Source organism: Miniopterus natalensis, chromosome 3 (genome assembly GCF_054644295.1).
Source record: "Miniopterus natalensis isolate mMinNat1 chromosome 3, mMinNat1.hap1, whole genome shotgun sequence".
In the NCBI taxonomy this organism is placed as follows: Eukaryota; Metazoa; Chordata; class Mammalia; order Chiroptera; family Miniopteridae; genus Miniopterus; species Miniopterus natalensis.
This window is the reverse complement of record NC_142083.1, coordinates 103004042-103023952: the sequence shown is the minus strand read 5'-3', so window position 1 is coordinate 103023952 and position 19911 is coordinate 103004042. Positions and strand designations below refer to the sequence as shown.

At 52.9% G+C, this 19911-nt stretch overlaps 1 protein-coding gene across 2 annotated transcripts in view; it reads right to left on the bottom strand.

The window, feature by feature from the left end:
* Positions 1–200: 200 nt before the first annotated feature.
* Positions 201–19911, bottom strand: part of HS3ST4 (heparan sulfate-glucosamine 3-sulfotransferase 4) — a 338046-nt gene continuing 318335 nt past the window's right edge. For both annotated transcript variants that reach the window (XM_087815860.1, XM_087815859.1), the window contains exon 3: positions 201–837. In XM_087815860.1, the coding sequence (XP_087671986.1) occupies positions 201–837 (637 nt within the window). The remainder of the gene's footprint in view (positions 838–19911) is intronic.

The window sequence follows — 19911 nt, the reverse complement described above, 5'->3', positions numbered from 1 at the left end:
AGACTCTTAACCAGGAGCAATCAGCAGTAGAGTCTGGTGGCCACCTGGTCAACCAGATCCGCTGCCCAGGCAGGCCTGCTGCTCCAGGGAAGCAATCCCAGCTGGACGAAGGAGGGGCCTAGGAGCACGCCCCAAGGCGAGGCTGCAGGCTCGGGGGGCTGGCGCTCAGCCACTCACTAGCCTTCCCTCACACCCCAGCCTTATTTGTCACCCTCTTCCTGCTCCCACTGGAAATCTTGACCAGTCATCTGGTAAAACATCATGTTGAAGGGCTTGTAGAACTTGCGCAGCCTGTGGATGACGTCGGGGTCGATGCGGGGGTGAGTCCGACCTTTGCTCTTGCCCAAGCACCTCGGGGCGCTGCTGTCTTCCGGCTTCTTGAGGCAGGGGAACCCCTTGGTTTTGTTGAAGTAGAAATGCTTCTCAGTCACAACGCGTGTGAGGCCCAGAAAATCCTGGACTTTGGCCATTTCCCCAGCAGGGTCCACGATGAGCCGCTCGCCGCTGACGAAGAGGATCTGGGACAGGGGGAAGTACTGCAGCCAGCTCTCCAGGTGCAGCGCGTAGATGCCGATGCGGATGGCGCTCCAGGAGGCGTCGATGAGCCCCAGGGTCCGGTTTTTGAAGGCCAGCACCTCGAAGGTGGGGATCTCAGGCTTCTTGGACAGCGTCTGGGTGTAGTCGGAGATGGCCCTGGTCACGGGGTTCCTCACCACCACGATCAGCTTGATGTCCTTGGCCATGGAGTGGATGCGCTTGGGTGCCTCATTTGTCACAAAGTAACTCGGTGTCTTCTCCATGGTGATCTGCCCCTCCACGGTCTTAGGCATCACGTTTCTGGAAGAGGGAGGGCAAGGAAAGAGAGTGGTTATTCCTATCCAGAAATATTTTAATTTTGCACAAAATGTGTGATATAAGTGGCCTTGTGGGGAGCTACCGCGTGAAATTCATTGATGACCACTTGGAAATTCTTTTTAACTACCTGCCCCACTAGGGTTCTGATCACAGAGCCATCAGAAAAGGCAGCGTGAGGCTAAGGGTTCATGCCGGGAGCCTTATACACCTGGGTGTAAGCTGCTGCTCATCTCTTACCTGTTATGTTTAAGCTAAATATACTCTTAATTTCTCTATGCATTAGTTTTATAGCCTTGGAAATGGAGATAATAGCACCTACTTCCACCTGCGGTGTGAGGCTTAAGGGAGATAATGCTGTGGAGCATTCAGCGTAGAGTCCAGCACGTGCAAGGGCTTATAAATCAACATTATTATTATTGTAGCTCTCAGGAAACCTTTGCACTCAACAACATGTCAAAGATTATCTAGTCCTGGGGTTGGAAAACTGCTGCCCACCTTCTGTGTTTGTAGTGCCTGCAGCTAAGAATGATTTTAAATCTTTAAATGGTTAGGAAAAAAACAGAATAACAATAATAATGATGATAACATTTTGTGATGCATGAATATTACATGAAATTCAAATTTCAATGCTCATAAATAAACTTCCATTGGAGCACAGCCACATGCATTCCTTTATGTGCTGTCCGTGGCCACTACACGCAGCAAGACCACGTGACACACAACCCGAACATGTCTACTCTCGGGCCCTTAAAAAAAGCCTGCTGTCCCCTGACCTAGTCCAAAGGCCTCACTGTGCGAATGGGGAAAGGAGCTCAGGGGCAGAGCATGAGACAGGCTTTTTGACCTCAGCAAGTCGAATCACGTCCACGAATCTTATTACCCTCATCTGTAAAGGCCTACAACTTACCTCAAGATCACCTGGGAATAAAAGGGCATCTAGCATGAAGGCATCTAGCATAGGTTTGGTTCTATGAGTGGGATTCCTTCTTTCTCTGTTCCAGGGCTGCCCAGTGGACCAGTGATGGACCCCACACTAGGGCCCTTACCTCTTGCTTTCCTTTCCAAGGCTGCTTCTTCAACCCCACCCCTCTGTCCGCGTTCACCCTCAGAGTGGCTTCCTCTCATTTGGGGGCTTCAAGGTATTACAGGACTTGGATACTATTTGCCCTCCCGACCCCAGTGTGGCAGGCCGACCAGTGACAAAGGGAGCTCGGGATCCTACTACACAGTCAATTTGCTATAGGCACATGGAGACTGAAGTTAACTGGTGATAAACCTGTTCAATACCTGCCGGCACGGCAGGCCATCCGCCACCACTTGCTCCGTTAAGTCTGCTCGCTCCCAAGCCTTGCACCAAAGTGGCGCATTCAGGATTACACAAGACCTCTTTGTTATAATGACATGCTTTTAAATGTCTCCGCTAATAAACCTTAATACAGACGAAGATCCCTTAGCTTCCCTACCATAATTAAATTTATTTACTATCGCGTGTGTACAGAAATAATGACTTTTCTTTTCTTTTATCTCTAATTCGCATGCTCTGTCAATAATTAATTGCTACTAGGTTTGAGCTTTCTCGACAAGCACTGTCATAGGCAGGAAGGACTGGCCTGGTAGAGGAATGCAGAGTCAGGCGCAGGTAGAGCCTAATGCTGGGCAGCGAGGAGTTTCAGATCATAGCAATGGCCTTGGCCCTAACCATGCTCATCTTGGGCCAACGTATTCTTCAAAGTACTTTGAACTCTTCATGTGTATGTGTCTGTCTCATTTGAAGGGACAGGGCTAGGGAACATAGCCCTTGGGAGTCATATGTGCATGAGGTAAGAGTTCTGACCCACATCACCTCAATGAAGTTGCCTAACCTACTCCGAGCCTCAATTTTCTCATCTAAAAATCAGGGTTAATAAGGGTCCCTCCCTCATAGAACTGTAGTGAAGGTTAAGTGTGATATGCAGGCAAATCACTTAGAATAGTGCCCAGTAATGCCAGAACTTTTAAAACTTAAGCCAGGTGCACAGGGTCCTTGGCACAGCAGTTCCTAGAGAACAAGAAAAATATTTACATCTGGCCCAGTGGAAAAGTTGAATGGCATGAGAGCCACAGAACGGACCCAGAGAAAAAGAATATTCTGATGGAGGCCGGTATCAGCAGCCGCACTCCCCGACCTGGAGCTGGGAGCGGCGCGGAGCCTGTGCTGCTGTGCAGCCAGCGGTGAGGCGCAGCCCGGCGTCCGCTCCTGCTTCGGCCGGAGACACGTGCTCTCACCACAGAAATATTAAATACGCATCGATTCCGTACATTCCTAAAGGTAGATGGTCCTACATGGCCCTTCCCAGGGTTTGTCCTCAGATGTGTTTTTGCTTGTTGACCTTATTGCATTTTTTATGCAAGAGTGGTGCAATAGCTGTCACATGGCGTTTGTCACGCGGCGCTCACTCTCCGCTACGCTCTGCGCTTGAGATTTCAAATCCTCACAGCAGACCAAGGTCTCTAGACGTCTTCAGACATTGGACTCTACAGCCTGGTGGTCAAGAGCAGGGCCCCGGGACTTACTGAATTTGGACCCACTCCCCAGCTGTGTGACCTAGGGCAGGTTACTGAGCCAGGGTAACGCGTGTCCACCTCATTCCCTGGAAACAGGCGTTACCTGATAGTGCCCATCTCACGGGACCGTACGAAGGGGTGAGTTAATACTGAAAAGGGTGCCTCACATACTGTAGATTCTTGATGCATCAGCTTTTAACTTTTTAAACAACTCTCTTAAGAAGGTACTACTAGCCCAGCCGGAGTGGCTCAGCGGTTGAGCATCGACCTAGAATCTGGGCGATCGAGGTTCGATTCCCGGTCAGGGCACATGCCCAGATTGCGGGCTCGATCTCCAGTCGGGGGCGTGCAGGAGGCAGCCGATCAATGACTCTCATCATTGAGTTTCTCTCTCTCTCTCTCTCTCCCTCTCCCTTCCTCTCTCTCTCTCCCTCTCCCTTCCTCTCTCTGAAATCAATAAAAATATATTTTAAAAAGAGAAGGTACTACTACTATCCCCTCCTTGGAGATCGGGAAACTGAGGCCCTGTGAAACTGGTTAGTTTGCCCAAAGTCACAAGAAGTGGACTTGAAACGTAGTCCCAGCCCCCTGCTGCGCTGGAGCCCAAGCTCTGTCATCGCTCTGCAGTGCTTAGCAATGAAGGCTCAGCAAGGCGACGCTCTGCAGTAGGTGGCAAAGCTGCATCTTGAAATGAGGCACATTGTGTGTGTTGCCAAGGTGGACTGCCGCTGGCGTACTGCTGGGGGTGCAGAAACCCAGGCCGAATCCCCGAAATTCCTGCCAGGTTAAGCAGCAGCATCCAATCTGTGATATGTCTCCAGGGCCCCTCAGTGGAAGCCAGTGGAGAGCATCGTGAGCGCCCGGGAGGAGCAATCACCTGCGTTAGCTGTGACGTGCCCATTCTCCGGGAGGGTCAGCGGCACAGCGCCTCTGCACTGCCTGCCTTAGAGGCCCGTGGACACCGCACATCTTCCCTAATGCCTTATCCAGGACAGCAAATGGTGCAGAAATTAGCAATATTTTCTGAGCTCTCCCGATGAACTGTAACCCAGGAGAATGGTGGTTAGAGCAGGGGCATGGACCTAAGGGTCCTGTCCTGAACCATACTTGCTCTAAGCAACTCATTTCCATCACCGTCGAATGAGGATGAGATTTACTTATTCCCAAGAAAAGACACCCAGCGTCCTCACACACAGCAAGCACTGGCACATGTCCCCTCCTGTTATTGCTGCTAGTGTCACGGAGCCCCCAGTGGGCACAGGCACACCTATGTGAAGGGGACAGCTCCACCCGCATTCTGAATCTAATAACTGCCCCGGTTACTAATACTTGCATCCCTCTGTGAATGGGGGCCGTGGACAGCCACCCAACAGCTTGCGCTTGACACACACTCCAGCGAATTACTAGAGATGTCCCTCTCCTTGCCACCCCGAGGGGCCTGAGCATTTGGGAAGCTTTGTTGCTGGGCAGACCTGGGCCACTGTATGGTGCCCACGACTCCAACTGCACACGTCACAGGCGCTGCTTTCATTTCTCCCTGTCACCCGACTTTTCCAAGTGCAATCACTCCCCTGCATGATTTCATTTAGGAAACACACATGGACAGAAAGCAACTCTGAATTCCACAGTCCTTTAAAATGAACCTGCGGCTGAGTCATCCACACTGCGGCTGTGGTTTTGAAAGGTTGCCCTGCGTGTGTCTTTGCGTGTGTCTGTGAATTTTTATGGATTTAGTTTGTACAATGTTTGGTATCTCTGGGGATGTGGCAGTCCCTGAAATACTGCTCAAGCCCACAGGCTGGGAGGCTGAAGGGGCTGAAAGTGTAAGCCATTGCCTCCCCTCGACCTCAGCTCCCATCGGTGCCCCTCGCCCCCAACTCCCGGTCCACCCTGCCCTCCTTCCTTATTGGGCCACTGCACCCCAGAGGGTCTAGACAAGACACTCACTGATGTAGAATGAATTACAGACCCTCTTCACCTGCTGTGCTGGGGAGACCCCCCCCGAGGCCCCTCTGATACCTTTACTCATGCACATTCAAGGACTGCCCCCTGCAGACCGCACACACCAACTTCCATTAGTGGTTTTATTGTATTTTCGTTCCCTGCGCTCAACATTTCAAGGGGCAGGTGCCACAATTAAATGATGATCACAGAGTTGTCCGAACGTCTGCACCAAGGCCTTGAGCTCACGGCTTAACAGCGGGTGAGAGGAGGGCTCCTCTCGGAAGGCTGCGCTCCAGGTGCCGACCTCACCTTCCGCTCCCAGCTGTCGCAGGTCCTCTCGGTCTCAGGGACGCTGCCAGCCCTCCCTCCCCCTCACCTGCGCCCCGCTGCTGTCCCGAGCCCTGCTCGCTTTGGCTCCCTTATGCGTGTCCAAGCCCTTTGCCTCTAACTGTGGGCCCCCGCAGCCCTGGGTGACAAAGATGCTGCCCTTTAGGAAGGTGACTGCGGATATGTCAGCTTCACTCGTCTTGCCTTTGCTTGAAGCCCACTTTACTTTGCTCCACCTGCTCTCAAGTTCTCGAGACTCTAGCGCATGCTCTTGGTGACGGGCCCTCACCACCGGTTGCCCAGAGCCTCCCTCCTGGCCATCTGCGGCCCTGCGCCTGAGCCTGCGGTTCTGCGCCCTGGGTGAATGTCCCTCAAGCTGCAGCAGGCGACCTGACACGCACACTTTCTGCCCCTAGGACCTGACTGCATTCTCACTGTGAAGGACTTTGGGAAGCCTATTTAACCATCTCGAACTCAGCTTCCTCCTCGGACAGAGGGAGTCAGAGCCAGAGCAACCTCAGAGCGAGTTCATGAGACGAAAGGGCTGGTGCTCGGGGCTGTGCCACAGACTGAAAGGTCGTGTTCCTCCGAAAGTCGTGCCAGGTCCCGGTCCCAGCCTGATGGTACCAGGAGGTGGGGCCTTAGGGAGGGGATTAGAGCATGAGGGTGGAATTGCCCTGAATGGGATTAGTGACCCCATAAAAGAGACCCCAGAAAGCTCCCTGCCCCTCTGCCATGGGAGGGCACAGGCGGAGGAAAAGACCCCCCCCGCAAACCGGGGTCCTCACCGGACACCGCGTCAGCCAGCGCTTGACCTTGGGCTTCCAGCCTCCAGAAATGCACGAAATGAATATCTGTTGTTGAAGCCACCCAGCCTATGGTGTCGTGAGAGCAGCGCGACGGACGGCGGCCGTGGGCCTGGGAGGAGGACCCTCGGGCCGAGGGCGAAGGCTCGCTCTTGGTTCACCGCACCCCCAAGCTCCCCGGCCCGGGACCGCGCTCCTGGCGAGGGCATAGCTTTCACCGCACGTGCACCCTTCACACACGCTGCTGTTGGAAGGAATTCGCACGTTGCTGCCTCGTGATCCAAGGGAATATGCGCAGGCAGAGCACCTGCCCTGTCACGGGTGGAGGGGCTGCTGGGCCAGTGGTGCCCGGCCCTGGGAACTCGTGGACCCAGTCAGCCTGGAGGGAAGCATCCAGCTGACCGGCCCAGGGGTGAGTGTGCTGGGCACTGTGAGGGCAACGTGGGTCACACTGCCCTGTGGACGGGGCTGTGGGAACAGTGTGGGTGACACCGCCGTGTGGACGGGGCTGTGGGAACAGTGTGGGTGACACCGCCGTGTGGACGGGGCTGTGGGAACTGTGGGTCACCCTGCCTTGCACCCAGTGCTTTGCTGCGGTGAGTCTGTTGGGAAGACTTGCACTGTCCGCTGAGGGATGCGACCCAGCAGCCCCTTCCCCACGTGTGCCCAGAGTGGCAGGACAGCCTCTCTTACAAACACCCGGCATGTTGTCCTGGAGACAGTTCCTTTCAAAAGCTTTATCCCCAAATCAAGACCTCTAGCATCTATGATGGAAACCACACTCATAAATTAATTAGCCCATCCCACTGTGTCTGTGTTTAGACCTGACTCTCACAGCGTGGGGCTCATGAAATACTAAACAGATTTGCAAACCAATCAGTTTGCTCAGGTCCTGATGAAGAGGTGACTGACGGATGGCAAAGGGCGTGGTTGGAAAGGAGGCAAAGAAGGAAGGCGGGCAGGAGGAAAAGCGCCCAAACGGAGGCATAGAATTACACCCGCCCTGCTGCGCCCCCCGCTGGGTTCTGCCCGCCCCGTCTCCCGACCTCAGGGAAGGCACCCCATGCTCGGCCCCAACCTCGAGCCGTCCCTGGCTCTTCTTGGCCTCAGCCACCCCCCGCCGTCAATCACAGAGCCCTGTCTGCTGCCTCCATTTCTACAATATATTTAAGCGTAACCACTTCTTCCCGCCCTTCCTCTGGGGCGTTCTGGCCCCCAGCACGGCCGCCTTCAGCCCCTGCGCCGGTCCTGTCCCCGTGTCCCGTGCAGGGAACCTAGTTGTTAAAGGCACGGAGTCTGGAGCCAGCTACTTCGGTTCAGATGGGAATTGTGCCCCTTGCAGATGGAAATTAATCTGTTTCCCCATCTGAAAATGGAGGTCTCAATGATAACAAAAGGATTTCGTTGATATTATTGAGGAGTGAGGATTGAATTATATGTACATAAAGCCCACTTAATAAATCTACTCAAATTTTATTATCATTATATCATTGTTACATGATTCCTCCGCCTAAGTCCCTATATTTTTAAATTGCTCTCCCTCTCACGGTCTGCGGGCTCCGCGTGACATGTCCTCTAGAAGCAACCCCATTTCCTCACAGTCCCCACACTGGCCTTCTCTCCATCTCAGCTCCACACTCCAAATTACCCCCCTCTTGATTTGTCCGTCCCTCACCCCGAAATGCTGTCTCTGCAGAGGTGGCTGCTTCTGGCCATTCAGGTCTTTTTTTTTTTTAAATACATGTATTGATTTCAGAGAGAGGGGAAGGGAGAGGGAGAGAGAGAAACATCAATGATGAGAGAGTCATTGATCGGCTGCCTCCTGCACGCCCCCGACTGGGGATCGAGCCCACAACCCGGGCATGTGCCCTGACCGGGAATCGAACCCCGATCGCCTGGATCGCCTGGATCCTAGGTCGACACTCAACCGCTGAGAGACGCCCGGCCAGGCATGGCCATTCAGGTCTTACATTAAATGTCCAGCATGGAAGCCACTAGCCAAATGTAGCTACTTAAATTAAGTAAAATTAAATAAAACTAAAGATTCAGTTCCTTAGTGAGAGCAGCCACACTGAAGGTGCTTAGTAGCTACGAAGGGCTAGTGGCCACTGAGCCTATCAGAGTGCAGATGTAGCACACTCCGCTCTCACAGAATGTTCTACTGGTAGTGCTGGTCGGGGCCACCAGCCATGATTTTTGTGACATCTACATACCACTTAAGTCATCTCTCAGGAAGACTTCCCCTGGTCATTCTACTGAAAATAACGCCTGCCCCAAGGCTCTCCATCCGTGGGCCTGCTTTCCCCTCTTCACCGCATGCTGTGGCACCGGCCAGGGCTGGAACTATCTGCTGTCCTTGGTGGTTCACATGATTTCTGATTCCTCTCTGCCTAGAGTTAAGCTCCATGATGGCAGAGCTTTGTCTTATTTACTAGGTACTATCTCTGTCTATAATAGAGCACGGTATACAATGGGTGCTTAATAAATGAACTGTGAATAAGTGAACGAACGACCCCTCTGGACATGGACCCCACACTAATACACACTCATTTCCTACACCCCGAGAGGTGAGAAGCAGGACAAAGGTGGTGAAGCAGGGCCTGTGCTGGTGGTAGGCAGGCCTCCATCTCTGCGTCCAGGTGGTGAGCAGGCAGGAGAGGCTGGGGCTGACCTGCTGAACACGCTGATGCTCACGCCTGCCGCTGGCCAGGCAGCAGGCCAAGTGGGACTCGTTAGAGATGCGAGGCCTCCCCTTGAAGTGCATGTGCAATAGGGACTCACGTGTCCCCAGCCTCTGGAAAAGCAAGGGGAGGAAGGGAGGGGCTGGAGGCTGAGTGGAAGGTTATGCTGGAGGTCACCTTGCAGGCCGGGGACAGACTTAAAGATTAAGAACAGGGCGTGGCCCTGGCCAGTGCAGCTCGGTTGGTTGGGCACCGTCCCGTGCAAGGAAAGGTTGCGGGTTCAATCTCAGGCAAGGGCGGGCAGGAGGCACCTGAGGAGTGTTTTGCTTTCACATCAATGTTTCCCTCTCTCCCTCTCCCTTCCTCTCTCTAAGAATCAATAAAACTATTTTTTAAAAAGAACAGGGAATAGATTTCAGGGCAAGGTTCAACCTGTTCCCTCCTCAAAGCCAACTGCCTTTCTGGAGAAAAAAGAAGCTACACTTGTGGTTGGTTTGTGGTTGTGGGGCTTGCTGCCTGTTATCTCCAAGAATTCCCACATCTGCCAACTTTGCTGCAAACAGATCAATGCCCTGCAGTCACCACACCAGTGACCACAACTCTGGGGCCCATTAGAATTCCTTGGGGCCCACAATGGGGGATTCTGATTCAATTGGTCTGGGATGGTGCCTGGTCATTGGTGTTTTCTAAAAGCTCCCCAAGGGATTCAAATGTGCAGCCAGGATTTAGAAACTCATCGCTAAACCAAATTCCTTAAAAGACAAAAGCACATATTTCCCATCTCTGTGACTTCAGAGGACAGGAGAGGGCTAGAACTAGACTGATGTTACTCTATGACAAGTAGATGAATAGACAGATGGACAGCTGTGATAGTTAACTTGATGTGTCCTCTTACCAGAAAGCTGATAAAATATTATTTCTGGGTGTGTCTGTGAAGGCATTTCCGGAAGAGATGAACATCTGAATCGGTAGACTGAGTAAAGAATGTCCCCTCACCAATGCGGGTGAGTGTCCCCCACTCCGTGGGGGGCCTGATAGAACAAAAAGGTGGGGAAGAGAGAGTCTGCTCTCTGCTCGAGCTGAGGCATCATCTTCTCCTGCCTTGATCACTAGAACTCCTGGTCCTTGGCCTGCAGACTCAGACCGCGACTTACACTGTAGGCAGCCCTAGTTCTCAGGCATTTGGACTTGAATTGAGGCCACAAGATTGGATCCCCTGGCTCTTAGTGCTTTGGACTTGGACTGAATTACAACACCAGCTTTCCTGTGTCTCCAGCTTACAGATGGCAGATCGCAGGACTTCTTGGACTTCCCAATCCCATAACTCAGTTCCTCTGACTAATCAGTCATACTCTCTCACTGTTTATTTATACATACATATATACATATATATATATGTTTATTTATTTATTTATATAATTATAATATATCTTACATTTATCTTGGTGCTGTTCTCTAATAAAGACAGATGAATAGATGGACAGATGAGTGAGTGAATGAAAAAGCACTGTGATTAGCGCATCCTGATAACTTTGAGTACCTTTATTGTGGATATCCACCTGTATTCATGCTATTGTGGACTCATTATTTTTTATATCAAATTCTTTCTTGTTTGATAAGCAAACAAGGTATAAGAGAAATTGTATATCACTACCTTGAGTAGAAAAACAATTACAGCTGCTGTGGCAGACAGACTCTCTCAGGTGGCGCCCGCTCGTCCCCGCCTCCCGGCGTGTGAGCCCGGTGCACTCTGCCCCCGTGCGGGTGGGCAGGACCCAGGATTTACCTCTAATCTAATCTAATGGCAACCGGGATGAGATATTACCTCCACAGTTTGTTACATAAAATGGTTAACTTCCCTCTTGCTGGCAGGCTCTCTGGCTCTCCCGCTCCCTCCCTCCCTTTGATGAAGAAAGCCACAATGTAGAAAGGTCCATTTGTCAAGGAACAGCGGAAAAACTCTGGTCAGCAGCCAGCAAAAAGCCGAGGCCTTCAGTCGATCACCACCAGGAGCTGAATCCTGCCAACAACACCCAATTTTGGAAGCAGATCCTTCCCCAGCTGAGCATCATATGAGACCCCAGACCTGGCCAGCTCCTTGACTGGAACATCGCGAGACCCTGAAGCAGAGAAAAGTCAGAGCTGTGAGGCCATCAATGTGTGTGATTGAAGCCCTATGTGTGCGGTAATCTGTAATGTATCGATAGGTAACCCGCACGATTGCCACAACTAGAAGGTAATAAAGAAAGGATGGATGAGCCTGCCTCGACTCTGAGTCTGATATTTCCCTTGGCTATGGGGATTCAGCGAAGCTGGCTGTTAAAGGCCTCCCAGCGCCAAGGCGAGGTCTCCTCCTCTGATTTAAATGAGATCGTCTGAAAAAGACTGAAAGGGAATTATCATCTCTTCCTTATCTGCCTAATTGCATGGGTCTCATCTTTGGTAACTCCTGCAGCAACTGCACTTCCCCGTGGACCTCTAACCGCGAGCTGGGAGTCACGCCTCCTTCAGGCTGGGGGCGTCAGCATGTGGCGCCCAGAGACAACAGGTGCCCTTGGCCTGAGCACCTGTCCCACCTACACTGAGTTCCTGCACCTGGGAGGTCCTGTCTTTCCTCTGTGTCACCTATTTTGGTTCTATCTACAGGTCTTAGATTTTCTGCCCATTTTCCTGCAAAACATCCCAGCTCTCTGCTGCTGTGGAAGGTATGCCCCCCCCCCCGCGAGGCTTGACGCACTTTGCCAGGCTTCTCAGGTGCTGGACTCAGAGTCCTCGCCAGGTCTGAGCCCCTGGGGGAGGGAACCTCAGGAAGCTCCAGGTGTGGGGGGTACAGACAAAGTCACAGCTTTTGCTACATGTCTGGTCACACTGCCGGCACATGTCTTCCCTCACATCTATCCACTCTCCCCCTGCAATTAGTTTATCAACTTTGGAAACTGTTTTTAGGGTGAGTAATGGTCCCCTTGCTGTTCTCTTTTTATGCTCCTACCTGGACCTTTCCTCAGTAGCCCTGGCAAAGTGAAATTCTGCATTTGCTGGAATATCCCTGGGGAGCAGGATGTTGGCCAGCTGCTCTGGATCCCACCTCGGCCTGGGCTCCCTCTGCCTGGTCTGCAGACTTCTTCCCCTTCCAGAGCTCAACACCCACTTGACAGGCCTCAGGACAGGCCTCCTCTTGCCTTGCCGACCGCTGTGGATACATTTTCAATAAGCCTCAAACCTGTGCACGCTGAGCTGGGATAGATGCTACTCTGATTCCAGGTGGGTAAAACGTTCCCCTTTCCAGACCCACATGTCTGCCTTAGTGCAGAGAAACACAGATACCACTGTGCCCCTCGGGACAGATGTTCCACCCCCAGGGCTCCCCACCACCCTGCCCCTGCCCACCCGCCTTGTCGCGGCTCAGCATCCCGCACGGGGCCAGGCTGTCGCGGCCTCTCGGGGCAGCGCTGACAGTGCCATGCCCTAGGGAGCACTCGTTCTAAAACTTGGGTTATCTGCTCAGTAACGCTCCTCAAGATCTTCCCTTATCAGCGCGCGTCATTTTTAAATGACTGTCGCATTCTGCTTGCAAATGACCATTTACTTGAATCATTGCCCATAGTTTCAACCATTTTTTATTATGACAGGACTCAAGCGAGCACCCTTTGTGCATGACTCTGCAGGCACTTGTTTGCTTCCCTAACACGGCCTTAGAGAGGCTGACCTGTTAGGCCGTGGGAGTTTGCGTATAAAGGTTTGAACAGACACTGGCAAACCGCCCTTCCTGGGGGTCATGCCAGGCTACGCCCCCAAACACCGTGAGGGTGCTCATGTCCCTCAGCAGCTCCTAATGGTACTAAACCTCTTTATTTCCATCCCTCAGGACTCAGCTCCCGTGTCCTGCTTCCCAGGCTGCTGGTCGCCCCCGCCCTGGGCTTTGCTACCTGTGGCTAGCCCCCAATTTCCACTCCTGACACCTCACGCCATATGGCCGTATGTGTTTCTCGCATGCTCTCCGAAACTGCGAGCTCTTTGGGAAGAAGGCCAAATAAGGCTCCCAGGAAAAGTTTGCTCAGTTGGACCAGATTAACCCCCTGCTTTTTCCAGATGCTGTGCCAGGTCTTTGCCAGGAATTCTTGTGCCTGGAGCAGCACCAGGAACAGTGGAGTTCCATGTGAACTGTGGCATTGATAAATATTTGTGAAAATAATTATATATGGAAATTAATGTGCTGCAACTGAAGAGAAATAGGACATAGACAAGGATCTGCTGGTGGGAATAAATATTAGCCAGGCCCACAGACCCCCAACGAGGAGCAATGTGCTCTGGCCACGGACCTGCCGCAAGCCCCCCTCCATTCTGCATCCAAGCCTCTTGGAATCTTGTGGCTTCCTGGGGACACCAGGTGTTGCCACACCTTGGATTTGCATATGAGAGATGCCCGAACTTCCTGGAATGGTCTTTGCTTCGGGCCCACTGTCTGGGCCAACCTCGTTCCCGGCAGGCAAGCTCCAGGCTTCTCCTCTGAGCCTCCCTGGGGACACGCGTGTATCCATTCAGAAATGACCGAGAGCATTATATCTGTTGGTGGGAAGCTCCCCACTATCTCAGACATTCCCGGGATTGCACCAGAGGGAAAGTTGAGAGAAAGAAGGAGGGAGGGAGGTATGTGAGGTGCTGGAAAATGTCACATTGGTAACTGAATGCCGACCCTAGAAAGGATGCTCATCATTTCCACAGACTGACTGATCAAAACTAGGGACAGGCCCACCCCCACCCACTCTCGGGGAACCAAAAGCCGAGAGCCGCTGGAGAACTGGCCTAAAGGCTAAAGCACCATGCTCCCGAGTTTCCTGTTTCTCATTCTCGTGTGTGTGTGTGTGTGTGTGTGTGTGTGTGTGAACGTGTGCGTGCACGTGACATTGCATTTCTAATCAATATACTGTTTAGTCTTGATGTTTTGAAAATTGGCACATTACTCTATTTAGTCTTCTGTTATTGTTATTTTTTCTTTAAATCTAGACATGCCATTGTGTCTAGTGCCGGTTAATCCATTTTCACTGCTGTATAATATTCCATTGTGTGACTATTGCCTTATTTGTCCATTTTTCTGATGATGGACATGGGTGGTTTCTAGACTTTTGCTTTATAAAATTGCTGCTACGTGAATCTGTACATGCCCCCGAGTGTCTTCCAAACAATGGCCATGCTGATGGGTGCTCTGTGATGTCGCCCTTATAAGATGGTGGCACTTGAGTTACCCTCCCTCCAGCTACGCATAAGAGGTCACATTCACCCTCCCTGTGACTTAATTTGGCTGCTGTCTACATTTGAATTTCTCTGGGTTTGAGAGATCTTTTTTTCTTTTTAATTGATATTTGTGTTTCCTCCTGGTGGAATGTTTGTATCTTTTGCCCATTTTTCTATTCAATTGTCTTTTTTTTGTTGTTGTTTTTTGACTTGTAAGAGAGATTTTGTATGTTCTAGGTACTACTTTCTGAGTTATATACATTGCAAGTGTCTTCTCCCAGTTTGCGGCTTACCTTATCACCTTCCCTTATGTGTCTTTTGATGGCCAGAGGTTTCCATGTTAACCTAGTTTCATTTATCAGTCTTCATTTGTGACTAGCACTTTTTCACTTGTTTAAGAAATACTTCTCTCCCCGAGAATATATGTATAAGGAAGTGAAGGGACTGATTACATGGTTCTCCGGGGAAAGCCGTTCTAAGCAGAGGGAACAGTTTGTGCAAAGGGCCTGAGGTAGGAGTGTTTTTAGCGCACACAGGCGGTGGGGGTGGCCACGATGAGGCGGATACCTTGGCAGGGGTGAGGCAGCCAGAGGCCTGATGATGAAACTTAATTCTGGGAATTCCTTGGGGGTTTCTGAGCAGAGGACTAAGTGTCCTGATCTGAATTAGTTTTGCAGGACCCCTTCCCCACCTGCCTGCACAGGGACTGACTGCACAGGGACGCGAAGCCGGGACGCCCAGGAGGCAGCATCGGAGCCGCCCAGGTCAGCGCCACACTGGGGGGTGGCGGATTCGGGACATACAGGGAAGGAGTAGCTCATGGCCTTTGCTGATGAATTATATGCAGGGTGTTGGAGGAAGCGAGCTATCAGGGTGACTCCAAGTAACAGGCCCGAGCAACTGAGAGACAAGCGAACTATTCCTGAGCTGGAGGAAGACACTGAGAGGAGGTTTGGGCGTGGAGTGGAGTCCGAAGCTCTGCTTCCGACTCGTGTTTGAGGTGCCTCGTAGACACCCAGATGGAAATGTCCGGGAGCAGAGAGTATGAGGCCGGCGGAGATCGGGTGGAGCAATATTCGGGCGCTGACGCTGTGCACAGACGGTCCCACCCAAGTGTGTGAGCAGATGCGAAAAGGCCCGAGCCTTGGGCTCCTCTCTCTTGATCTCAGGGGGGGGGGGGGGCAGGAGGCGAGGCTGGGAGGCCGGTGCCCCCAGACCTCAGGCCAGTTCTTCCTGGCTGTGTGCCATTTCCGCGCCCCAGGCCTGCGACACTGTCAGGAACCAGTGCTGTGCCTGGGGCTCCGGCCCCTCTCTCCCTCCACCCCTAGGAGAATTATTAGTACTAGTAAATGTTTGCTCTGGCTCATAAATGCATAATGCCCACCACACAGCCTCGACTGCCACAACCGAAGCTCAGGCGCAGGAGAGAGACGGGGGTGGATATAAATGGGGCCGTCGCCCGCGGCTGCTGCACAATACAGGCCGCATAATGCAAAGCGTAGCCTGCACTTACTGCCTAGACGGCCCCCTCCTGGTGCCACGGCCACCCTGGAAGGCAGGGAATCAGTTGTAAATATTTTACAGTTGGTAATTTGCGGGAGTAAATCACAGTTCCTGGTGCCAGAGGGTGAACTGAAGGAGAGGGTTTCTGCTTCTTCTCGGGGTTGTGATGTCATCGCCCGGTTTCAGCGTGCTCTTAATTTAGTCCTCAGAGTGTTCATGCCCTTGGAGTCCACGCCACTCTGCCTCCTGGGGGCTGGCGGGGCGGGGCGGGTGGGAAGGGGCAGGTTCCTTTTTGTGCTCCAAGAGGGGCCCACTGGGGACCTTGAAGTAACTTATTCATTCATTTACTAAGCAATTTCTGATTGGCTGAGAGTGCCAGATACTACCCTTCTGCGTCTAGTTACATGTCCCTGTCACCGGGGAAGGACATCCTCTTTGGGAGGCCCTGATAACCTAAAACTTCATCCCAGCAAGTGCTCACCGCCAGTATGTACTGGGTTCTACCTTGTGGCAGGCACTGTTCCCTGCACTTCACAAGGTTAATTCAGGGAACCCTTACAGCACTTCTCTGGAGTGAAAATTACTCTATCCCTATTATACAGATACGAAAACCAGGGCACGGGGCAGTTCAATGACTGGTTCAAGGTCACCGCTGGCAGCATTTGAGTAAAGCAGCTCCCTTACCCACGGCCCAGGGCCACCTGTGGATGTGCACACAGGCCCGGGGAGAGGGCGACTCCTGGCGAAGCATCTACGCCACATGCTCCCTGAGGCAGGTCTGCGGCGGGTGATTTCCATGGCGATACATCCTTTCATTTCTAACTCCTGAAAATAAGCTGTATGATTTCACCCCTTTTACCAGACAATTAGGCTCTGAGGAAGACCCACCCAAGGACACCCAAATACTGTGCCCCAGGAGACGTCTGAGTGCAGGTCTCCTGAGGATCCAGCTCCATTCAGGCTGCAGTGTGGTCAAAGCTGATGTAGACGAAGGCCTGCTCAGGGCACTGTGAGCCAGCAGAGGGGACAGCTGACCCCTGGGAGGGCTGGAGGTGAGAGGGGCGGCCGGGCTAAGCTAGGTAAAGGGCCCTTAGGCGGTCCAGGGCGTAATGCAGAGGAGGCTGCCGACCAGCACGTGCTGACGTGAGGGATCGCCCAAGTCCTTGCATGCAGGGCATGACAGTCCGTGTGCACTCGGCAGATGGGGACAGAGGTGGCCAGTGGTGGCACAGGAAAAGCTAAGAGGAGAGGGCCTGGGCCCAGTTCCCCTGACATCTTGCCTTCCCACCCCCCTCCCTCCCCCGGGGATCAGCCCTGAGGAAAGGCATCTGATTTCACCCTCCTGGTGCTCACTTTTGGCTGAGTTTCTGAGCAGGTCATTGGTCAGGGATTTATTCACCCCACTGTCAAATGGCCCGGAGCGGCCGGAGGCAGGGCTGACCAGGCCGTCCATGCCCCTACTCTCACCAGAAAGCTGCTCTCTGGCGTGGGCTCCATGACGCTCCCCCTTTGCCCAGCCTTCAACGCCCAGCCCTGGCTTTTCCTGAAGCTCTCGCACCTGCTCTCGTCCACCGTTAGTAGCGGTTTCAACAGCATCAGGGAACTTCCCTGGGTAACTCCTGTTAAAGGGAGTTTACTGAGCGGCTATGCGAGGGGACTGACGGCTTATGAGTGGGCTTGGAAGGGGGGGAGCAGGGAAGCCGGCACGGGCCGAGCACCTGCCCACCTGTACCAGGCCCCTCACGGGGTGGGTGGATCAGCTGCCCCCCTTCTTCCCTCTTCCCCTTCCCTTTCCTCGCCGCTCCACGGACAGTCCCGATCCTGATGGAAAACACCCGAGAGACGCCCCAAACCACAGGCCGGGAGACCCAGGCCGTCCCCTGTGTGCAAGCAGGGGCACTTTTAACCGGATGGCCAGTCAGGGGGAACAGCTCAACGGGGACACGGCCAAGCGTGAAGCCAGCCGCGTGGAGGAGGGCCGAGGACACGCCGGTGCGGAACGGGGTGAGCGCCCGTCGGCTGTCCGAGGCTCAGGCGGGGCAGCGTGAGTGGGAAGAGGCGCTGGGAGTGGGCGGGGCGCGCCAGGCGAGCAGGGGCCAGGCGGTGCGAGCTCGCGGCCGCTGTCGGGCTCTGGGTTCTGTCTGGGCCGAGCAGGAGCCATGGGGCGGTTTCGAGGAGGGAAAGGACCTGGCCAGGCCTGCACACTCGAGGCCATTCTGGCTGCGTGTGCAGGGCTCTGGGGTGAGTGCTGAGGCAGGAAGGCCCTTAGGAGGTTACTGGGATCCTCAGCGATGGCGAACGGACAAGGTAAAAGCGGTGGCGCTGTGATGGGAAGTGGCAGCCCCAGGAGAAGGTGCTTGAGGGCTGGATTCAAGGCGTAAGGGGACGACAGGCAGCAGGGATGGCTCCAAGGCCCCCCAAGCGAAAGCAAGGGGAGAGCCAACCTTTTCCAAGGAGAGGGAGCCTCACAGAGGCGCAGCACTGGGGCGCGTGATTTTGGATGCGCTAATATTTAGGCGCTTCCTAGGTATCCAAGTGGGAACGCTGAGGAGCAGCTGGCATGACAAATCGAGGGTTCGCAGGTCCACGTCGAGAGCTGTAAGTTGGGAATCAGCAAACAGGACGTATCGCAGCCGTGCAACTGGCCGACTCCTGAAGGGCGGGGTGGCAGCCAGGAAAGGCCAGAGGACCGCGCCCTGGGCTCTCCGTGGGGCTCGGCACAGCGCTGCCCGAAAGGGTCTGCTGGCCCTGCAGCAAGTGCAACCAGTGCTTTCTTTTTTCTTTTTTTGGTCACTTACTTGAGTCAGAAGAGTAAGTCTAATGTGACTTCAGCCCACAAGCCTGTTACCCTGTCAGCCGTGTCAATCACAGCAGGCGGGGCTCCACGAGCTCCCCGCGTGGCCTGGGGACACCACCTGCAGGCCGAGTGGGTGGGAGAGGGCCCGAGGGCAGCCTGGGCCCTGCTGGACTTAGGGAGGGTGACTGGTTAGTAGCAGCAGGGGAAGGGACACCTTCAAACAAGATGACACAGAGGTGGACGAATGACTTAACTGAAGCTAAACATACGCCTCTCGGTGAGCAGCGCGCCGAGCGACGGGTCAGAAGCACACATCCTGTGAGGGCTCCACGTCTTGTCAAATGGACGGACAAGCTACCCTATGGCATTTAAAAAATCTAAAGGACATGTTCAAATGCATTCCAATTGAACTTTGTATTTCTTGTGCTTGTGTGTGTGCGTGTTTGTCAATTTGTTCATTTTAGGAAAGATGGGCTTTCTCGGCACTGGTGTGGGCGTTGCCTCATATTTCAGCCACCTTCAAACTCACAAAAAGTAGTTTTTGTGACATTGATCAAAATCCATTCTTTAAAATTTGGTTTCTGAGGCTAAAAAGAACAGGAAACACAAATGGATGCAAAATACTCCAGGATATTGAATTTTAAATGATACAGTCTTTAAATGAATTTATCACTGGGCAAAATGTTGTTGGATTAATTAAGCTGGGAAGGTTGGATTAACCATGTACCAAAAGTCTCATTCATGGAGATCAAATAAAATAGCCAGAAATCATTAGCATAATAGTGTTCTTAGACAGAAGACACCGGGGGTGGAGGAGGTGGCCTGGGGAACTAACCGAGACGGCCAGGGTAACTCCTGCCCAGCCGTGAGACCAATGGGGAGTTCACTCCACACACATGTGATGACCATCAGAGGTGGTCCTGACTATTTTGTGAGCTCCAGAGCCAGGTGTTTTCCTCTCTCTTGAAGAACTGTGATTCCCTGAAAAGAAAACTGAATTGGAATCATATGGACCTGAGCTAGAATCCAGGCCCTACAACAGTGGTGTGTTCTTTTGCAGTTTACATCTTGGGCCTCTGTTTCCTTACTGATGATGATGATAATAATGCCCATTGCTGTGAAGATTAAGTAAAGCAATTAAGTAGAAACACACACACTGGGTAGCAGAGTTAGGCTAGCTCCTCTCCAAAAGCTCTCTTCTCCTGGATAACTACATTACCCA